This window comes from Spea bombifrons, chromosome 2 (genome assembly GCF_027358695.1).
Source record: "Spea bombifrons isolate aSpeBom1 chromosome 2, aSpeBom1.2.pri, whole genome shotgun sequence".
Taxonomy (NCBI): domain Eukaryota; kingdom Metazoa; phylum Chordata; class Amphibia; order Anura; family Pelobatidae; genus Spea; species Spea bombifrons.
In genome coordinates this window covers 136,245,737-136,266,034 of record NC_071088.1, presented here as the reverse complement: position 1 = coordinate 136,266,034, position 20,298 = coordinate 136,245,737, and the positions used below count along the sequence as shown (strand labels likewise).

Sequence of the window (20,298 nt, the reverse complement as noted above, 5' to 3'; positions counted from 1 at the left end):
AAAAATATATGGCTTTATTGGGCATACTGAAATGGCCCGGCTAAAAGATGTACCAAATAGGGCATGGACAGTTGATCGCCAAACGCCAAAGTTAAACATTGAAAATGCGCATGCCCCAAATGTGGCCCTTTTGCCCCCAAACAGCCAGCCAAAATCATTCATGTGAGGTATCGCTATACTCAGGAGATGTTGCTGAACAAATATTGGGGTGTTTTATGACAGTGACATATACCAGAACCTGTTTATTCATACCTGAAGCAAAATGTGTGTGAAAAAAACAAATGCAAAAAAATGACTACCACAAAGTTTGACAAGAATGAATTGAAGTAGGGCTGCAACAACTAATCGATAAAATCTATAATAATCGATAATGAAATTCGTTGCCAACGAATTTCATTATCGATTAGTTGAATCGATTATTATCGATTATAAAATGAGGGTTTTTTCAGAGCAAACGCTCTGAAAAATACCCCTCATTATATAATCCGTTTAGTCTGACTCACAGCAGCAGCTCCTACTTACCAGTCCCTCCCTGTAATCACTGTGACAACTGGCCCCGCCCCCTTCCTTCTCCCAGAAGGCCAGAACCACATGGCTGTGACACTCATCTAACTGTAAGTCTAAAATTAATATTTGGGCTGCTGAAAGTTAGGGGAGGTGGGGGTTAATTTAGGGGCAGTTATGGTTAATGGGGTGTTTAGGGTTAATGGGGTGTTTAGGGGCAGCTATGGTTAATGGGGTGTTTAGGGTTAATTTAGGGGCAGCTATGGTTAATGGGGTGTTTAGGGGCAGTTATAGTTAATAGGGTGTTTTGGGTTAATTTAGGGGCAGCTATGGTTAATGGGGTGTTTAGGGTTAATTTAGGAGCAGCTGCGGTTAATGGGGTGTTTAGGGTTAATTTAGGAGCAGCTGCGGTTAATGGGGTGTTTGGGGTTAATTTGAGCCAGTTGTGGTTAATGGTGTGTTTAGGGTTAATTTAGGGGCTGTTGTGGTTGACAGGGTCTTAGGGTTAATTTAGGGGATGCTGTGGTTAATGGGGTGTTTAGGGTTAATTTAGGGGCAGTTATGGTTAATGGGGTGTTTAGGGTTAATTTAGGGGATGCTGTGGTTGATGGGGTGTTTAGGGTTAATTTAGGGGTAGTTATGGTTAATGGGGTGTTTAGGGTTAATTTTATAATGAGGACTGAGGGTTAATTTGATTAATTTAATAAAGTTAACTTAAGGTGCAGTTAGATATAAAGGGGGGCAAACTAAGGGGAATCTAAATCCTGGGGGCAGTGAAGATTAACCCAGTACTTATTTATTAAAGTATGGGGTCAGTGTGATGCGAACGGGTCTGTGACTCTATGAGGGGACTATGAGATATCTGGGGGGGTATAAGGCATATCTGGGGAGGATGGAGTGACATATCTGGGGGTATAAGGCATATACATTATATAAGGCATATGTGGGGAGGGCAGTGTGGCATGTCTGAGGAGGACGGAGTGGTGTATCAGGGTGTATAAGGCATATCTTGGGTAGAGTGGAGTGGCATATGTGGGGAGGGCAGCGTAGCATGTCTGGGGAGGATGGAGTGGTGTATCAGGGGGTATAAGGCGTATCAGGCACAGTGGCATATGTGGGGGTGGAGTGGCATATGTGGGAGGCAGCGTGGCGTGGCATATGTGGGGGTACAGTGGAGTGGCATATGTGGGAGGCAGCGTGGGGTGGCATATGTGGGAGGCAGCGTGGCATATGTGGGAGGCAGCGTGGAGTGGCAGTGTAGCATGTCTGGGGAGGACGGAGTGGTGTATCAGGGGGTATAAGGCGTATCAGGCACAGTGGCATATGTGGGGGTGGAGTGGCATATGTGGGAGGCAGCGTGGAGTGGCATATGTGGGAGGCAGCGTGGAGTGGCATATGTGGGAGGCAGCGTGGAGTGGCATATGTGGGAGGCAGCGTGGAGTGGTTTATGTGGGAGGCAGCGTGGAGTGGTTTATGTGGGAGGCAGTGTGGAGTGGTATATGTGGGAGGCAGCGTGGAGTGGTAAATGTGGGAGGCAGTGTGGAGTGGTATATGTGGGAGGCAGCGTGGTATATGTGGGAGGCAGCCAGCGTGGAGTGGTAAATGTGGGAGGCAGCGTGGAATGGTATATGTGGGAGGCAGCGTGGTTTATGTGGGAGGCAGCCAGCGTGGAGTGGTATATGTGGGAGGCAGCGTGGAGTGGTATATGTGGGAGGCAGCGTGGAGTGGTATATGTGGGAGGCAGCGTGGAGTGGTATATGTGGGAGGCAGCGTGGAGTGGTATATGTGGGAGGCAGCGTGGAGTGGTATATGTGGGAGGCAGAGTGGAGTGGTATATGTGGGAGGCAGAGTGGAGTGGTATATGTGGGAGGCAGCGTGGAGTGGTTTATGTGGGAGGCAGCCAGCGTGGAGTGGTATATGTGGGAGGCAGCGTGGAATGGTATATGTGGGAGGCAGCGTGGAATGGTATATGTGGGAGGCAGCCAGCGTGGAGTGGTATATGTGGGAGGCAGCCTGGAGTGGTATATGTGGGAGGCAGCGTGGAATGGTATATGTGGGAGGCAGCGTGGAGTGGTATATGTGGGAGGCAGCGTGGAGTGGCATATGTGGGAGGCAGCGTGGAGTGGTATATGTGGGAGGCAGCGTGGAGTGGTATATGTGGGAGGCAGCGTGGAGTGGCATATGTGGGAGGCAGCGTGGTACTGGCATATGTGGGAGGCAGCGTGGAGTGGCATATGTGGGAGGCAGCGTGGAGTGGCATATGTGGGAGGCAGCGTGGAGTGGCATATGTGGGGGCTGGTTGGGAAATAAAGACAAGAAATGCATTTTATCAGTTTTTTTTTTTCTGCTGTTTTGTATTTAACATCATTTGTTTATTAACTTATTTTAAATAAATGAAAAATTTACATTCATTTTTTTTATCCGACTAGTCGATTAATCGAAAAAATAATCGGCCAACTAATCGATTATGAAAATAATCGTTAGTTGCAGCCCTAAATTGAAGCCTGTTCCATTTTTGCCCCGAACAGGCTGCCTGTGCCATCTTTACCACCAAAAAAGATAAGGGTCATCTGGGTAGGGGGTGCAAAATTTCTGATAGTGGCCCTGCTCTCACACTCTCACTCACATTCTCTTATACTCTCACATTATCTCTATGTCTTTCTAACCTATCTTGTTTCTCTTTTCTTCTGTCTTCTGCTTCTCCATGAAAAAGAGGCGCAGAAAGAACATTCCTTGGGGTGACAAATTTTGCTCTTGTCATAGTGCCGCCTGGGTCCCATGAACCCACTAGAACCCACATAAGAGCTGGCTGTGCCTCACTATAATGTATTTGTAACACTTTTTACTTTGGGCCTGACATCCTTCATGGTGTGTACATCCTGGCTGGCGCCTACAGGAGATCCTGGCCTCTGCATAGTGGAGAGCTAGGGGTTAATATGATAGTTTGGCAGTGCCTCCACCTAGTAATTACGTCAGGGAATTAGAGTGTAGTGTACTAGGACACATATATAACTCAAACAAAGAAACAGCCACTATAATGTAAAGTTGTCCAACAAATGTTCTCGTGTATTAGTTAAGCTAAGGAACCAAGAGCTTTTCAATAATATCAACAGGTATATAGCAAACAAAACATAGCTAAATCAAGCCCAGTCCAAATCACCTGCCTCCCCAAATAATTAGGAACCCAAACTTGTGTATTTGTCAGTCCCCTGGGGTAACGTTGGTGCACATAGAGGTTGGAGCCCTTGATGGAGGTAATACTTCCCTTGAAATGGGTAGTGATGGTATCAGTACCTGTAACTAATTCTGGGTACCTTCCTCTGATATCTGCCTCTGGTGCCGTCCGGCAGCTTTAGCTTCTTATTCCATGGATGTAGGCCTTCTGCTGTATACTGGATTCAGTAATCCAACTGGAACCACATGGCAAGCTCACCCCTCCTTTCACACAGCTGCAGCCACCTTCAGTCTTTCTCCCCACACTCCCTAAGCAGCCTGGGGGAAGGGCTTCACTTCACTTCACTTCCTATTGGCCCCAAGTCATGCCCAGTGCTCCAGTGATCACTCTCTGCCCAGGGAGTCTGTATCTATGGTATTTGGAGGTATCTATAGATACCAGGGTTACATATAAATGAATGTAAGAGTTTAGAAAGTTCTGATGCGGATAACTGCACAGTGTATATTCTGCATTATATTTGTGTATGCTACATTATCAAAAGAAAGAATGTCTGGCTCTAGAGCTTTATCTAATATGTACAAAACCTTTCTGTAAAACATCTGTATATTAGAGAATTATTTGAGGACTATGAGTATTATCAAGATGGGGATGTTATAATCAGAGACATATTCACTGTACATTTGGCTGTATTTGGTTATTCGCCTTCCAAAAAGGTCTTTATCAAAAAAAGTATGGGATAAGTAAAATATTCTAAAAACTGCAGTCAATTAATAGGAAAATTCAAATAACAAGGTTCCAAAAATGCATTGTAAATAACCTTATTATTTTCATGACTGCATGTTTTCTTGTATACGTAGTAAATATTTTTATTTTTATAATATATATATATATATATTAGTAAATATTTTGGGGGCATTCTCTCTTTTTGGCCAAATGCTGGTATTTTCCTTTTCAAATGTACTTTGTCCTGATCCCCTCCCCCTCTGGCCTCCTACAGCCATAACTACTCCCCTCTAACTTTCTTTCTCTTATTCATCTCTCCCTTTCCCCTCCCACTCTATTGGTTGCCTGCAGGGACCTCACTTGCACGGCCATTTTAACTCCTGACAGCGAACCTACGGATTTCTGCTCCCATTAACCCCTGCGATGCTGCGTAGATAACGGCAGCGGAAATCCGTAGGTTCACCGTCAGGAGTTAAACTTGGAGTGGGGAGACAGGCCAAGTTCCCCGTCAGTACTTAAAGGGCCGTGCAAGTGATTCTATTGGTCACCTGCAGGGGCCTCCTCTGCCGTCAACCAATGAAGTACATCTGTACTTCATTGGTTGATGGCAGACGAGCCCCCTGCTGGTGACCAAAGAGTCGCTAGTACAGACTTTTAAAATCCTGCTACCCCAACTTGGCCGGCAAAAACCACTGGTCTCCAAGAGATAAAAGTCCATCCGAACGACCAATAAAGTCGCTTGTACAGACCTTTAACTGTTAGAGAAGGGAGACCAGTGATCTCTGCCGGCCAAGTTGGGGTAGCAGGATTTTACAAGTCTGTACAAGCTCATTCGCACGGCCCTTTAACTCCTGACGGGCAACTTGGCCGGCAGAGACCACTGGTCACCCCGCTGCAAGAGTTAAAAGTCCATATGAACGACCAATAAAGTCGGACATTTAAAATCCTGCCGCCAAAGCTGCTGCGTAGTCCGTACCGCATTAACACCGTATTAACCCCTTCTACCAAAAAAAGGCAAAAAAATAAGAAAAAAAACGAACACGAAAAATGTACACAAATATTCACCCGAACACAGGAACAAAGATTTTTTCCCCTCACGAAGACGAACACGAAGAGTTGGCTGGCGCCCAAGTCTAGTTAACCCCTTCAATCCCCTATGGACGTACCGGTACGTCCAAAAAACGCCTCTCAAGAATCCCCTATGGACGTACCGGTACGTCCAGCCCTTCTTGCAGCGTCAGGGACACATCCCTGCTGCTGCACGGGAGATCAGCTGCCTCGATTTGTTCATGAACTAGACATCACTACAGTTCACTACTACTGCTGCATTTGATTCTCCTTTTTCACATCCTTACTCTGGGGGAACCTTTTTGTTTTTTAAAAAAAAATGTATGATATTGGGGAAATTCAGTCCTGCTCCATGGGGCTGCATGTGCATTGTCTGCCAGCCTAGGTCCAAAGCTCGACTGCTGCTGCTGCTGAACCTTTTTGACTACCGTATTTGCTCGATTATAAGACGACCCTGATTATAAGACGACCCCCCAAACTCTGAATATTAACTTAGGAAAAAAAGAAAAAGCCTGAATATAAGACGACCCTAAAGGAAAAAAGTTTTACCAGTAAATGTTAATTCATGTAAACTATTTTTTTTAATAAAAGCTATGATTGAGAAAAATATTTTTTTTGTTTTTATTTCCTTGTATTTTCCAACCTGTCCCCCAGTTACGCACATCTGCCCCCAGGCTTGCCACACCAATATGGCACTGTGGCCCATGATATGCCTTTTAACCCTCTATATGCCACTGTGCCCCATGGTATGCCTTTTGACCCCCTATGTGCCACTCTGCCTCCAGAAATGCCTTATACCCCTATATCCTATTCTGGCATTTAGGGGGTTAAAATGCATATTATGGGGCAGAGTGGCATATAGGGAGGTATAAGGCATTCCAGGAGGCAGAGTGGCATTAAGGGAGTTAAAAGGCATTGTATAGAGCACTCTGCCTCCAGAAATGCCTTATACCCCTATATGCCACTCTGGCATTTAGGGGGTTAAAAGGCATATTATGGGGCAGAGAGGCATATAGGGAGGTATAAGGAATTTCAGGAGGCAGAGTGCTCTATTAAATGCCCCCTTAACGCCACTCTGCCTCCTGAAATGCCTTATACCTCCCTATATGCCACTCTGCCCCATAATATGCCTTTTAACCCCCTAAGTGCCAGAGTGGCATAAAGGGGTATAAGGCATTCCAGAAATGCCCTATGCCCCCATTTAACTCACACACACACACTTACCGGTGCTTCCAATTTCCTACTGTATTGCCGGGGCAGCCGGTTGACGTCTGCTTCCGCTGCAGCCGGAAGGAGGTGGAGTTGGCAGCGGGGGTTTGTCTGCGTCCGTCGTGCATACCTTCCCCGGCTGTCAGAGATCAGAGTTCCCCGCACCCTGATCTCTGACAGTCGGGGAAGGTATGCGCGAGGGACGCAGACAACCCCCGCTGCTAGCCACACCTCCTTCCGGCTGCAGCGGACGTTGTCTACGCGGATCGCGTAGACGTCAACCCGCTGCCCCTGCAATACAGCAGGAAGCACCGGTAAGTGTGTGTGGAGGGGGGGTGTTAAATGGGGGGGGGAGACAGGAGGATCCAGGTCCCCTGCAGCGGTGCGGGGGATCTGGATCTTAGTCTCATAATCAGACCTCTATTTGAGGTCTGATTAGAAGACGACCCTGATTAGAAGACGAGGGGTATTTTTCAGAGCATTTGCTCTGAAAAAAACCTCGTCTTATAATCGAGCAAATACGGTAATTACTCTGGGGTAAGGTTTTCTTTAAAAAAAAAATCTATAACGAAAGGTGATTCCAGGAGGTGCCAGGTCCCTGCTCAAATGAGCTTACAATCTAGAGTTATGCTGTACCACCGGTCGGGTTCTATGTGGGCAGTGTGGATGCCAGGGCTGGCTTTGGGGTTTGCAATCTGTGATTTATGCCTGTTATTTAGAGTTTTATCTATATCTTTTAATGCTAAGTTTTTAATGTGAATTACAATTGATCTATACCTGCAAAGCTGGGTTTGTGTGTTATTCTGTTGATCCATATCTGCTATGCTCTGTTTCCATATATTATTTATGTATACCTGCAAATACATGATTTGTATGTCTTATTCAGTTGATCAATACCTGCAATGCTGTTTCGTGTGTTGCTTATTTGATCTATACCTGAACTACAGGGAGTAAGTAAAAGAGAGGTATGGTTTAGTGAATGAGGGGACACTGGATGATTATGGGGAAGAGGACCTCTCAATGTCACGGTAGGGTCAGAAGACTGACTCTCACAGTCTTCCCCCTAATCTGCAGTCAGTGTGGCAAATATTTTGGTTCGGGAGCGGAGGGAGTGACTGGATGCTCGGAGCGTGGAGGGGGGCCCAAGGAAATGCTTGCGTAGGGTCCAATGTTTTCAATATAAAATGTGTTGGCAGCAGGGTCTAATATATATATATATATATATTTGTCAGCAGGATCTAATATTAATATATATCGGTAGCAGGGGCTAATATTTATATATATTGGCAGCAGGGGCTAATATTGAAGAATGAAAACTGCCCTCTCAGCTGTTATTTTGAAATCATATTTCAATCATAGTCTTTACTTCAAAGAGATAAGTACATATTATGTAGTGAAAAATGCATGTCCAACGCATATATATATATATATATATATACCATTATATATATATATATATATAGATAGATAGATATACACCTGTGTGTGTGATCTTGTGCGCTTCATAGTGTGTCCTTGAATGGCAGAAATAAAATGTGACAGTAGCCCATATGCTCCAGCAGCAAATGCTCCTCCATTAGAAGTCCTAGTGATTGTTAGGCAACCAAGCTGCAGCAGAACAGTTAGGAAAACAAGTGCTCAAGACTAAACGCTCCAAATAGTGACACAATGTAAGTAACAATACTGGTATGCAAAATACACCAAATAATGAAGCACAACTATAATTAGATCTAATTCATTGGAACACACAAGGTGCATATAAAATAAGTAAGCATGATAAACATGACATTGTGATATTATGAAAAATATGATAGGTGAAAATATTTTCGTTTTCATACTTATTTAGGCAAGTAGGCGTTCAAAGGCTCATTTACTGCATTTAGTATAATTGTAAGATGCAACATTGCGCACAAATATACACCATATTTGTATATCTCATATATAGAGATCGCGATGGAACTTTAGCAGGGTCACACCAGGTTAACATTCTTATTGCTATAAGAGACAATGCGGCAAGAGTTACAATTGGAGGATATATATATATATATATATATATATATATATATATATATATATATATAATGTTCTGATCAGATATAGTGGTTCTAGGACTTTTTTGTGTTATAGAATATAATGGATAATAGAAGTGATGAACTTACATTGGGTGATCCTCTTTGCCTCTCTTTAAGAAGTCCCCAAATAACATATTTATTTGAAAACTACTTTGTAAGCACAAACCGCTCCCTCCTCCACCCCCTGTCTGCTCTCTTTGGAGGGTATGATTAGTGCATAGAATCCCATCTGTGTAATAACAGGTGTCTGGCCATAGTTATCTAATTGCAGCCTATAGCAGACATAAAAGCACCAGCATAATTATATATTACACAGGGAGACACATACAATTCATAGAGGGCGATAAATGGACTAACAGGAAAAAAAACATACTAAAACAATATGTGAATATACACAACTAGTGTGATGAACTACAAATGAGAGTAGTACAACTCTTTATCGATTGCGAATAAATGATAATTACCCTGTTTGCTCAATTATAAGATGACCCTGATTATAAGATGACCCCCCAAAATTTAAATATTTAATTTAGGAATATAAAGACTACATAAGACAAGACCCTATTTTTCATATTAAATAAAAACTATGATTGAGAAAAATTATTTTTTTGTCTTCATTTCCCTATATTTGCCAACCTGCCCCCCAGTTATGCACATCTGCCCCACGGCTTGCTACTCTGCCCCCCCAGATATGCCTTATACACCCCTATGTGCCACTCTGCCTCCATTATATGCATTTTAACCTCTATTATGCCACTCTGCCCCCCCCAATGCATTTTAACCCCCTATATGCAACTCTGCCTCCCAGATATGCCTTTTAACCCCTTTTATGCCACTATGCCCCCCCAGAAGTGACCTTCCGGTGCTCAGTCATAGAAGCCCCGGCAGAAGTGCCGGCAGCAACGGAGGTTATCTATGTGTATCTGAGGTTTATTTTTCAGAGAAAAAACCTTGTAATTAATCTGAGGTTGAGTACAAATGTAATTCTAGCCTCAATCAGTGATACATTTTATTTTATGGGTTAAAAAAACCTCATAATAAATTCAACATAATGAAGATATTGTCAGGTGAGTTTGTTACAGGGAATTAGTTAAGAAGGATTTGCGAAGCACTCCAAAATGTATCTGGTAGTGCTAATCACAATAAAACAATGTGTTTTAAGTGAAATAAAATTCAGAAAAGCTGAGAAAGAAGAATAATTGTAATGAAGACGGCTTTGTTATAGTATTCCTATAACTAAGATTTTACTCCTTAGGTTTTAGCTCATTTTTCCACTTGGGAAGTTAGGGCAATTTTTGTATTTTTGCTTTAGTTGACATGTAAGCAACCTGTGGTTTCATTGCTCTGCACTAGGTTAGAGTCAGTGCTGCAAGGCCTGGGAACAAATGTAGTTTATGTCCCTCAAAGACAACTGCCCCTTTCCTCTTAACTTGGTTCAAAATCTTGTCTTTAATAATGTATTTTAAATATTGCACCCTTGGGGGCCAATTCAAAAAGCAGATGGCTGTGTTTCCCCGGAGACAATAATGTGGGGAATAAGCTTAGCAGCACCACCTGAACATTCACGATTAACAAAGTTTAAATAATAATATTTCTCTTCCTAAACACACTCATCCTTTTATTTTTCTCGGGTGTCAGCAGAATTATGTAACATTTAGGGAAAAATATACAGCCTAAAAGTCCAGCGGTGGAAGTCAATATGGCAAAGATCTCTACAGCCACCATGTATTTCCCTTTGGTGCTCAGATAGGCCGGGATCATTGCAATCCAAACACTGCAGAACACCAGCATGCTGAAGGTGATGTACTTGGCCTCATTAAAACTGTCAGGTAATGACCTGGCTAAAAAAGCTATAATAAAACTAACAGCTGCTAAAATCCCCAAGTAACCCAGGACAGAGTAAAAGGCAATAACTGAGCCTTCATTACACTGAATGATAATCTTTCCCTTATAAGAGTGCATGTCCTGCTCCTGAAACGGGGGAGAAATGGCTAACCAGCTTATACTAATTATAATTTGAACAGCTGAGCAGAACAAGACTATACAATTTGGTAATTTGATTCTAATCCATTTGTTCCAAACATTGCAAGGTTTAATGGATTTAAAAGCAAAGTAAACCATGGTGGTCTTGGCCAACACTGAAGAGACAGCTACGGAGAAGATGACTCCAAAAGAGGTTTGACGGAGCATGCAAGTTATATCCACCGGTCGTCCCAGGAAAAGGAACACACAGAGGAAGCTCAACATGATGGAGACTAGAAGGATGAAGCTGTGGTTCCTATTATTAGCTTTGACAATTGGTGAACCTCTGTATACAACAAAAAGAATTAATGTAAGAACGGTTATAATACAAAAAAGAGCAGCGGTGGAAGCAAACACAAGAGACAGCGCATCGTTTGTGTAGGAGAGAAATTCCACCACTCTAGGAATACACCGATCCTTCTTCATGTTGGGCCATTCATTTTCTGAACATTTTAGGCAGTTTTCACTGTCTGCAAAATGACATACGGATAAACACAATTTGAAAGATTTTCATCAAAGTAAACATATACTTATTGGGTACTATATTGCAATTAATAAAATTAAATATTTTACATTAGGACCACTTAAGAGCTTTCCTCAATTTGTTAACCTCTACAGCTTCTGATGTGAGGCTGTCGCACCGCATTGTCTTTAAACATAACATGACTTTTTTGCCATTTAACTAGAAATAAATCAGAATGGATACCAGTAAATGAAAAAGCCAGCAATGGGTGATAAATCAGAGACCAGACAATGTATGAATGTGATATTTCACCCTACCTTGAATCATATAACATATTTAGGAATGCCTAAACTGAAGGGGAAAAAAAAGGTGATGAACACGCGATGAGTTCTAAAAATTAAAATGTGCTCCAGAACCTTATGATCTATCGACAGAATGATTCGCTAGCAAATCATACAAAATCAATAAAATGCAAAGGCTTGGGGACTATTTATCAAGCTCAGACAGTCTCTGTATCTATACGTTTATTTGCAAAGTGTTTGCAAACAAGTGCTGGTTCGTTCATATTTAACCCCTTAATGACAAAGCCCGTACATGTACGGGCTCAAAATGCATTGTTTTCAATGGGTTTAGGGACCGCCCATTGTCCTTAAGGGGTTAAAATCTCCTTAACCTGAATTAGGCTCTAATGTGTCCCCTGTGCCTTGCACCCTATGAGACATCTCAAGCTTCACTGACATATACGGTAAGTCTATTCAAGCATGAGTGCTTGCGTACTGGCCAAATAAAAGAAGAATTAAAATAGATTTTAACTTAGCGCTCACACAATATATATATATATATATATATATATATTCAAAAATGGACCCCATTCACCCACTAGGATTCTTGGGAGTAGGTGTCTCCAAGCGTAAGGGGGCCCATTCCTCCCATAAGGTTTATATATATATATATATATATATATATATATATATATATATATATATATATATATATATATATATATATATATATATATATATATATTAGTTAACAGGGGATGGGGAGAGGGGCATAAAGGGGCAAGAATGTTTAATTACCCCCATTGCACATCAGATTAGCAAAAGGGGATAATTTTTAAGTCCCCTTTGTTAATAGGAGGTTTTGGGGAGCCCTATTTTATTTTCTTTATTTATAAAAAAATATCTTATTTCAATGTAGCGGGAAAGTTAATTTTCATGTTAAAGGTGAGGGCATGTGACTTCAATTTGAACTGGCAAGCCCTTGCTAACAACTCTAAAATTATTGACGTTACGAGGCGTTTAGTGATTGTTAACATGTGGGGACTGGCAACTGGAGTCGACCTCTGACTGCCTGACCTCTAGGCCCAAAACAGTCCAAATTAGCACAGTGTGCTCATCACCTTGACAAATCACTTTGCTTATTTCTCAACAGCAAATTTGGGAACAGTGGTTGTTTCACCGTGACAAGCAAGGCTTATTAAGCGGCTGTCAGTCTTCGAAGTCAAGAAACTGTGTTTATTGGACTGCAGCATGACATAAAAGTGACTTCATTTTGAAACTTCCGTGTCCTGTCCTGTACCAGTGGCACACTCTATCACCGTGACTTAACTTGTTCGATTGGAGCTTCTGCATATTATTATTATCACTATAAAGTGTGTATATTATACGTGGACACATTCAGTGTTCCAGGTCGGGATTACATACCTAACTTGTGAGATATTTCCCCTTCTGCGCATGGTACACAATCGTAACAACAGGCATGTATTGTAGAACGTGGTACCTTCCTAAAGCCAGGTAAACAATTTTTGGAGCATTGAGAAACCGGAACCTAATTAAGGTAAAATTATTGATGAAACGATTGATTGAAAAATGTATCACCTTAAAACTAGGCTCTAACATATGAGGTTAAAGAGTGCAAGTTTCATGTTTAAAAGCTTGGATCTTTTCATTAAATGTGTATGAAATTGGCTTTAAACTAGAATTTAAAGCTCTGCACCAAAGGCTGGCGCATGTATTGTGTATTGTCAGCCTTGTTTGCGCTCATTAATACGTTAATTTTATTTTATTTAATACACAAATAATACTTGTGAATTGGCATTCATATAAATTTGGAACATTTAAAATAAATGATCTCACTTGGTTGTCCTTAGTCTTCCATGTTATTGCTTGTGTATTGATACTTAGTTGCTGTCCAATTGGTGCCCACGGTGTATAGTTACCCACGTTGACATCAACCAAGATTTTTTTAGCAGAGCTTATCCAATTTAATATCATGTAATAATAGACAAATTCTCCATTTTTGTCAAAGTATGGAATGGGATCCATTGAATTAACTATATATTTAATTTTTTTAATATATTCATGAAGCTGGAAATGTGAAACAAAGCGAATTAGCAAAAAGCTTGTTAAAAAAACCCATATTTTTAATATTCATAATTAGACATGTGCAAGTGGGCCAAAAAGGATTTGGACTTTTTTCTCTGTTTGATTTTGGCAACAAATTTTGTTTGGGGGGGGGGCATTTTTAAATCAGAAATTAAATTTGTTGCCTGGTGACCACTCTCTCTCTCGCTCTCATTTTCGTTCACTCTCACTTTCTAAATATGTTCCTACCTTCTCTGCCATCCAGTTCCGCATCTTCCTCTTCAACTGCTATCTTTAATCTAATATCTTTGCCCGCATCTCCAAGGACATAATCGAGGAGAGGCCATCACTCCAAGAGCCGCCATTATGGCAAAGGTTCCTGTCCGATTATGTCCGCTGGAAATGTAGACAAAGATACCAGATTGAAGGTAGAAATGAAGACAAGGGAGATTAAAGGAAAAATAAAAGATAGAATATGAAGAAGAACAAGATGCGGAAGTGGTTGTCAGAGCAGGTAAAGAGAATTTAGAGAGCGTGAGAGAGTGCATGAACAAGAATGAGAGTGTGAGTGAATGTGGGCCCAGGATGAAAATCCTGAGCTTTTTGCTTTGTTTTCATCCAATTCATGGGGGTCTGGCCTTGTTTCGTGGGTTTGTACGAGTCAACGAATTTACCAGAATGCTGTGTGTGTATGTGTGTATATATATATATATATATATATATATATATATATATACACATACACACAAGGAATTGTGGTTGGGGGGTTCTATGTATCTCTCACATCTCTTATGCACTGGCACTCTGATAAAGAATCCTGCATTTATTTTGTGTGCGAGATCTTTGTTTTTTTTCTGTTTTTATCTCACCTGCAAATTAATTGTTTAGTTCTTCCCTGCCAAGAAAGAAGGCAGAGTTTCTTTTGTTTCCTGTGAAGAGTTAGGAAGCTGCTGAGAAAAAAACAACAGCTAAAAATGTTGTTGAGATGTGGATAAATGTCTAATTTGCCTAATTCTGGAGCAACAATAAAGCCAAGACTGTGTGTAAAACCCCTATCCCAGGACAAGGTACCAAAAGGAAGAAGTACTTTTGTCACTATATATATATATATATATATATATATATATATATTTTTTTATGTATTTGGATTTGTATAAATCGCAAATTTACTGAACTTTGGTGGTACCCCATCCCCAGTAAGGCAGAAAATGGACTTGACAAATAATAATTTTGTTATGAGAAGAAAATCGGACATCATTTAAAGATGACTCCAGTACTGAACAACTTTTTACTATGAGGTGTAGGTCTATACATAATATTTAATGCCAAACAAGTATATATATATATATATATATATATATATATATATATATATATATATATATATATATACACAAATTAATTAAAAAAAACTGAGCTACTAATAAATATATGAAAAAATCATTTTCTATAGTAGTGAGTAAAATGTATATATACCTGATGTCTGTAAGTATAGTTCTTTATGTTCTTTTTATGAACTTCTGTATTAAGAGATAAGTGCATATCATCCAGAGCAAGAGCCATGATTTCTACTGAGCGATAAACTCGAGGAGAGACTCCAATAAAAATATAACTTTTCAAATTCTCCAGACGTTCCTTCCCAGTACAATTACGCAGAGGATATTCCCATAAAAACATATAAAAAATATTCTTGTCTGTATTTGATAGTAGGCAGTGAAAATATGTTATCCATAAGTAATTTAGTATTGGGTCATTTGGGAAGTTTAAAGGCTGGACGTTGTCAAAGGAATCTTCAATTCCGGGGATTAAAATTGGGAAAAGGTCTACAGCCAAACTAAAGTGAAACATTTCTCTGCTAAAATCCAAGAGATAACTGTTGGAGGCCAAGGACGAAGGGAGAATAAACATTTTATCTTTGATCATATCATATTGTGTTGCTAATAAATGAAAAACTAGAACAGAGAATGACCCACAAAGTATGATAACTTGAGCAGAAGACTTTCTTGCTACTTCTAAATTTAGCGTTTTGAATCGTATTGAGTCTACGTTAACTTTTAGCGTATAGGCAGTACAAATGCCGTTTCTCTTCATATAATTTGACAGAATTAAACTTTCTTGCTCTCCGGCATCATCCTTGGAGATGATAATTCCAACCCAGGTCCAACCAAAAAATGTCAAAAGATCACATATAATTCTGTAATGAACATGATCATTCTGAATCATCCGGAAAAAGCTGGGATAGAGGCGTTTATTTGCAAGCATGTAATCTGTAGCCCCATAGCTGATCTACAGCATAAGAGAAAATGGAACGCTTAAAATACATTTTGTACATTGTATATGTTAAGAGTAGAAAACTCTTAATTGAACTTATTGTGTATATCATTGGATTTGATTGATTTCCATGCAAACAACTTGTACCCACATCACTGCCTTAATGAATTCTGGCTAAGGACCATATACCTTTGTGCGTGTTTTTCTTCTCGGCAGTTTATGGTATATAATGATAAAGCCTTCTGATGTACCCTTGCCTTTTGCTTAATAGATTACAAGCAGGGCCAGCCCTATAATGGAGCCGACTGGGGCAATTGCCCCAGGCGGCACTTTAGAAGGGGCGACACTTTGCCGCCCCAAGCGTTTTTTTTTTGTTTTTTTTGAAGCGGAGGAGAGAGAGAGGGGCACCGAGTGGTTTTCGCTTACCCGCTCGGCGCCCCTCTCTCTCTCCTCTGCGGCGAGTCTCCCTGTTCGGTCCCGGTGCCGGCTTGTAATGCAGAGCGCTGGAAGTGACGTGAATTTCCGGCGCTCACCATTACAAGCCGGCACCGTGGCAGCACAGGGAGACTCGCCACAGGACTGTTTAAAGGTAGATAATGGCGTCGGTGAAGTTTAAAATGCCGCCCCCCCCCCGGGCGTCGGCGGGGGGGGCGGCATTTTAAACTTCGCCCCAGGCGGCGTTAAGCCCTGATTACAAGCTTGCTAGACCAAGACCCTCTTTTACTTCTGTCTCAACCTGTGTTACTAAAATGAAATAATCTAAAAGTGCTAACTTTTCATATTTGGAATTAAAACCGTTTTTGAAGGGCATGCGTCATTGGCCAGTAGGTCCTTCTTTGTCTTAATATCTGAATGCTATTTTGTTTTCACTCACCTGAGTATAGCCGTACACGCTGAGTATCTGTGCAATTGGTACAGTGGTTATTGAATAGTGATCGCCAATAAAACCAACCAGCTTTCCTCGTTCTGAACAAGAAAAATTAGGAACCATTTTCGTTGGTCCAGAGAGAATTTGTAAAACGCTTTTTACCGCCTTTCTAGTATCCAAACATGAATCATGTATGTGATATCCAAGAGTAGTATTTGGTAAAATATTTGGATTATTGTTAATTATTTCGATGCCAACAAGAAACATTCGAACATTTACATAGTGACGTGCAGTAGGTCTGTAAGATAAAAAAGGTAAAGGTGAGGTGATGCTTATGAATTAAAACATATAAAGCACAATTTGAAAGTAAATATTCATGAATGTTTACCCGTGGAACTTCTCAAATGAGGATAATCACATTTCAGCTTAAATATTGTATGCTATAAATTACACATATCCAGTTGAACTATATAGTTTTATGTAATATATGGCATCCAAAGTGGAAATCAATATTTGACTATATACCAACAGAGTGTATAATATTGTTTTATCTTTTTTTGTAGACTTCCCACTGAATGTTTCATTTCTAAAAAATGCATATTGCAGCCTGACCAATGTGTCCAATTTGGGGGGAAAAAAAACTGAATGGTAGATGTTTACTAAAAAATCAATCAGTTAAATGTGAAACTTTACTATCCCCTTAAAGAATAAGGTACTTTTCACGTATTTCATGATTTAACAAATATTTTCTATGGGTTTATTTTAGAAATAAAAATAAAATAAAATTAAACATTTTTGTATCACTTACGAGAAGAAATCAATTATTACTTTACTTGGTTACTTTACAGTTTATCTTAATTTGATGGTGGAAAAAATTGATATACTGCAAACAAGTATATTTCAATATGTAGAAAATAGAGCACAGGTTATTTCACAAAAATATGATTTAAAAAAAAAAATTTATTTAGAAGCTTAACTTACTGCATACAAATGATCTTGGTTTTGAAAGGATTCTCTGTGAATGGGAAATCGAATCCTGCTGAATTTACAGTGAAAACTCCTCCGATGATAAGGTCTCCGTCTTTAAAATATTCATAATCCTCAAATGTTTCTTTTATTTGCAGATTACATGCTGTGGTAGAATTCTGAGTCTCAGCTTTGCTGAGCATCACGTTTAGCACTAACATGAGTAAGTACATTTCCAATGAAGGCACTTCCGATTTAAGCTTAGACATCGTTCTCAAGGATCTAACCATTTAATACACAGACTAAAATAAAAAATATTTTTGTGATTACAGAAAGCAGTAGCATGGCTCTCCGCGATGTGTCGTTGTCTTCTCTGTCTGCTTTTTTCTTTAAATAAAGCTCAGTTCGTGGCTTCCTCTTTTTATACACTAGCGCTCAATACACCCAACAGCTACCTAAATCTAGTGACATGCACCTGGGGGTTTGGGATCAGAAGTCCCGAAAATATATTAAATATTGTAACTTAATCATAAGGTAAAATTATACAACTTATAATTATGCATCTCGCAATTCCCAGCACAACTAAACAGCTTTGTTTAAAGGTCGAGGTAAAAAAGTCATTTCTTTCCAAATCTTTAATATATTTAGATAATGAAAATATACTTTTTATGTGATTTGAACAATATTTGATGCTAAATGCAGTAGACTATGAGAAATATATAATCGTATTTTGGGCACAATGTTTTGGCCAGACAAGCTGGCCTGATGTGGGCGGAGGAGAGCCACATTTCGTCACTGACTCGGAACAATGGTGTTCGCTCAAGGTTTTGTCCAATCCTCCAATCTAGTGAGAGGATGTCCACAAAAGCCCCACTATTTTGCCCTAAGGGGATGTCCTCCCCCTGACTGTAGGGGCAAGATGTCGTCACCGGAAGTGATGCCATTTTGGAGGAAGTTGGAGCCAGGTTATGTCTGCAGAGATGTGGACGAAGATAGAAGAGATTAGATAGAGGATGAAGAACAAAAAAGATAAAGAAGCAGAAGTGGTTGGCAGTAGCCGTCTGCAGAGAAGGTAGGGAGAGTGTGAGAGAGAGAAAGTGAACAAGAATGAGAATATGAGAGAGTGTGAGTTTTAAAGGGGCCTGGAAATTTCTAAGCTTTTTGCTTTGTTTTAGTCAGCTGAGTGGGGGGTCTGGCCATCTTTTCGTGTCATTGTATGAATTATCAAGATTTGGTAAATGTGCAAAGAATATGAATCCGAATGCACAAGTCCAATGCTGATGGACCTGTGTAGCTGATTATTATTATAGGCATATTTGGCTAGTGGTAGAATATGAAGCCAGTTGTCCTGCAACAACAACAAAGGTAGTGTCTGAGGATCTGGTTCACCCACTCTATTGGGGCCATTGGATTGCAGGTTAGATCACGTTGTGTTCATGTTGATGCTTTGTTACATGGCCATAAAGAACCCCAAATCATGAAGGTGCAAAGTGGTTCAAGTTGAGATTTAACTCAGTGGTGTACTTTATACTTCTGTAAGAGTATTATAAGCTTGTGGCTGCTAAACCGTCCCAAATGAGACAAAGGGTCTGCAAAACAAAATGTTCACATTTCACATTTAGAAACCATAATGGGCACATTGTCAGGACTCGGATAAGCAGGTCAGGTAGGAGCCCAGTTCCAGGGGATACCAGAGGCACAGTTTGTACCCCACAATACATTATAACCAGAAGGATTATACAGACATGCGAAAAGAAACACACCACAGGCTGAATAGTATGATATGGTCTGTATTGGAGAAGCTGGAAGACAGGCAAGTACAGGCTCTAAGTCTCTTAACAGGTTGCTGGACACGCGGCAGGAAGCCACTCTGAACTGGCATGGGCCCGCTCAGTGTAGCTGGGCTCAGAAAAGCCAGATACGTTATGCAGGAGAGTGGTCAATTTCAAGCTGGGTCAGAAGCCGAAGATAAGAAGCAGGATGCCAGGAACGATTCAGGACCTGGTACAGAGCCACAGCAATAGGTTGCTAAACTGCAATGCAAAGGCCTCGAATGCAGGAGTCAGCAGCTACTTAAGGGGTAGGGTTACACCGAGGTAAGCAGATGCAGCTGATCAGCTCGTTAGCCTACACAGTACTGTGTACAGACAGGCGACCTCCAGAGGCTGCCGCAGAGATGACACCTTGAAAATAAATACAGATTCCTGGCTATCTGGGTGGAATCCTGACATACATCATGACTTGTTCTCTGTAGTTTCCACAATGGCAAAAAACTATGTGTGCTGGTAAGTTCTGTGGATGCATTCTGTGTGAGCAGTCTGGGTGTAATGTGTGATCTATGCCTGTGATTTAGGGTTTCCAAACATTATTTATTTGATCTATACCTTCAGTGCTGAGTTTGCTTCTGATTTTTCAGTTGAGCTATACCCGCAAGGTTGGTTTTGTGTGTTATTCAGTTGATCTATATATATGCAATGCTATGTTTCCATGTGATGTTTATTTGATCCATACCTGAACTACATGGAGGAAGAAAAGAGTGCCGTGACACAGTGAAGTAGAGGACAAAAGTGATGCTGAGGGTGATGACGGGG

At 40.7% G+C, this 20,298-nt stretch overlaps 1 protein-coding gene across 1 annotated transcript; it reads right to left on the bottom strand.

Annotated features, from left to right (window-relative positions):
- Nucleotides 1–10,329: 10,329 nt before the first annotated feature.
- LOC128473908 (vomeronasal type-2 receptor 26-like) lies at nt 10,330–17,976 on the bottom strand. Its single transcript, XM_053456131.1, has 5 exons — nt 17,723–17,976; nt 16,748–17,039; nt 15,430–15,888; nt 12,943–13,066; nt 10,330–11,243 (listed from the first exon to the last, which is right to left on the bottom strand). Exons 1-5 carry the CDS (start codon nt 17,974–17,976, stop codon nt 10,330–10,332), a joined length of 2,043 nt encoding a protein of 680 aa, XP_053312106.1.
- Between the last annotated feature and the right edge of the window lie 2,322 nt (nt 17,977–20,298).

Coding starts and splice junctions, on each gene's coding strand:
- LOC128473908 (XM_053456131.1), bottom strand. CDS start 17,976: ATGTCTAAGCTTAAATCGGAAGTGCCTTCATTGGAAATGTACTTACTC. Junction 15,889..16,747: donor GCGTGTACGGCTATACTCAG/GTGAGTGAAAAC, acceptor CTTATGCTGTAG/ATCAGCTATGGGGCTACAGA. Junction 13,067..15,429: donor TGTTTCACTTTAGTTTGGCT/GTAGACCTTTTC, acceptor TACCTTAATTAG/GTTCCGGTTTCTCAATGCTC.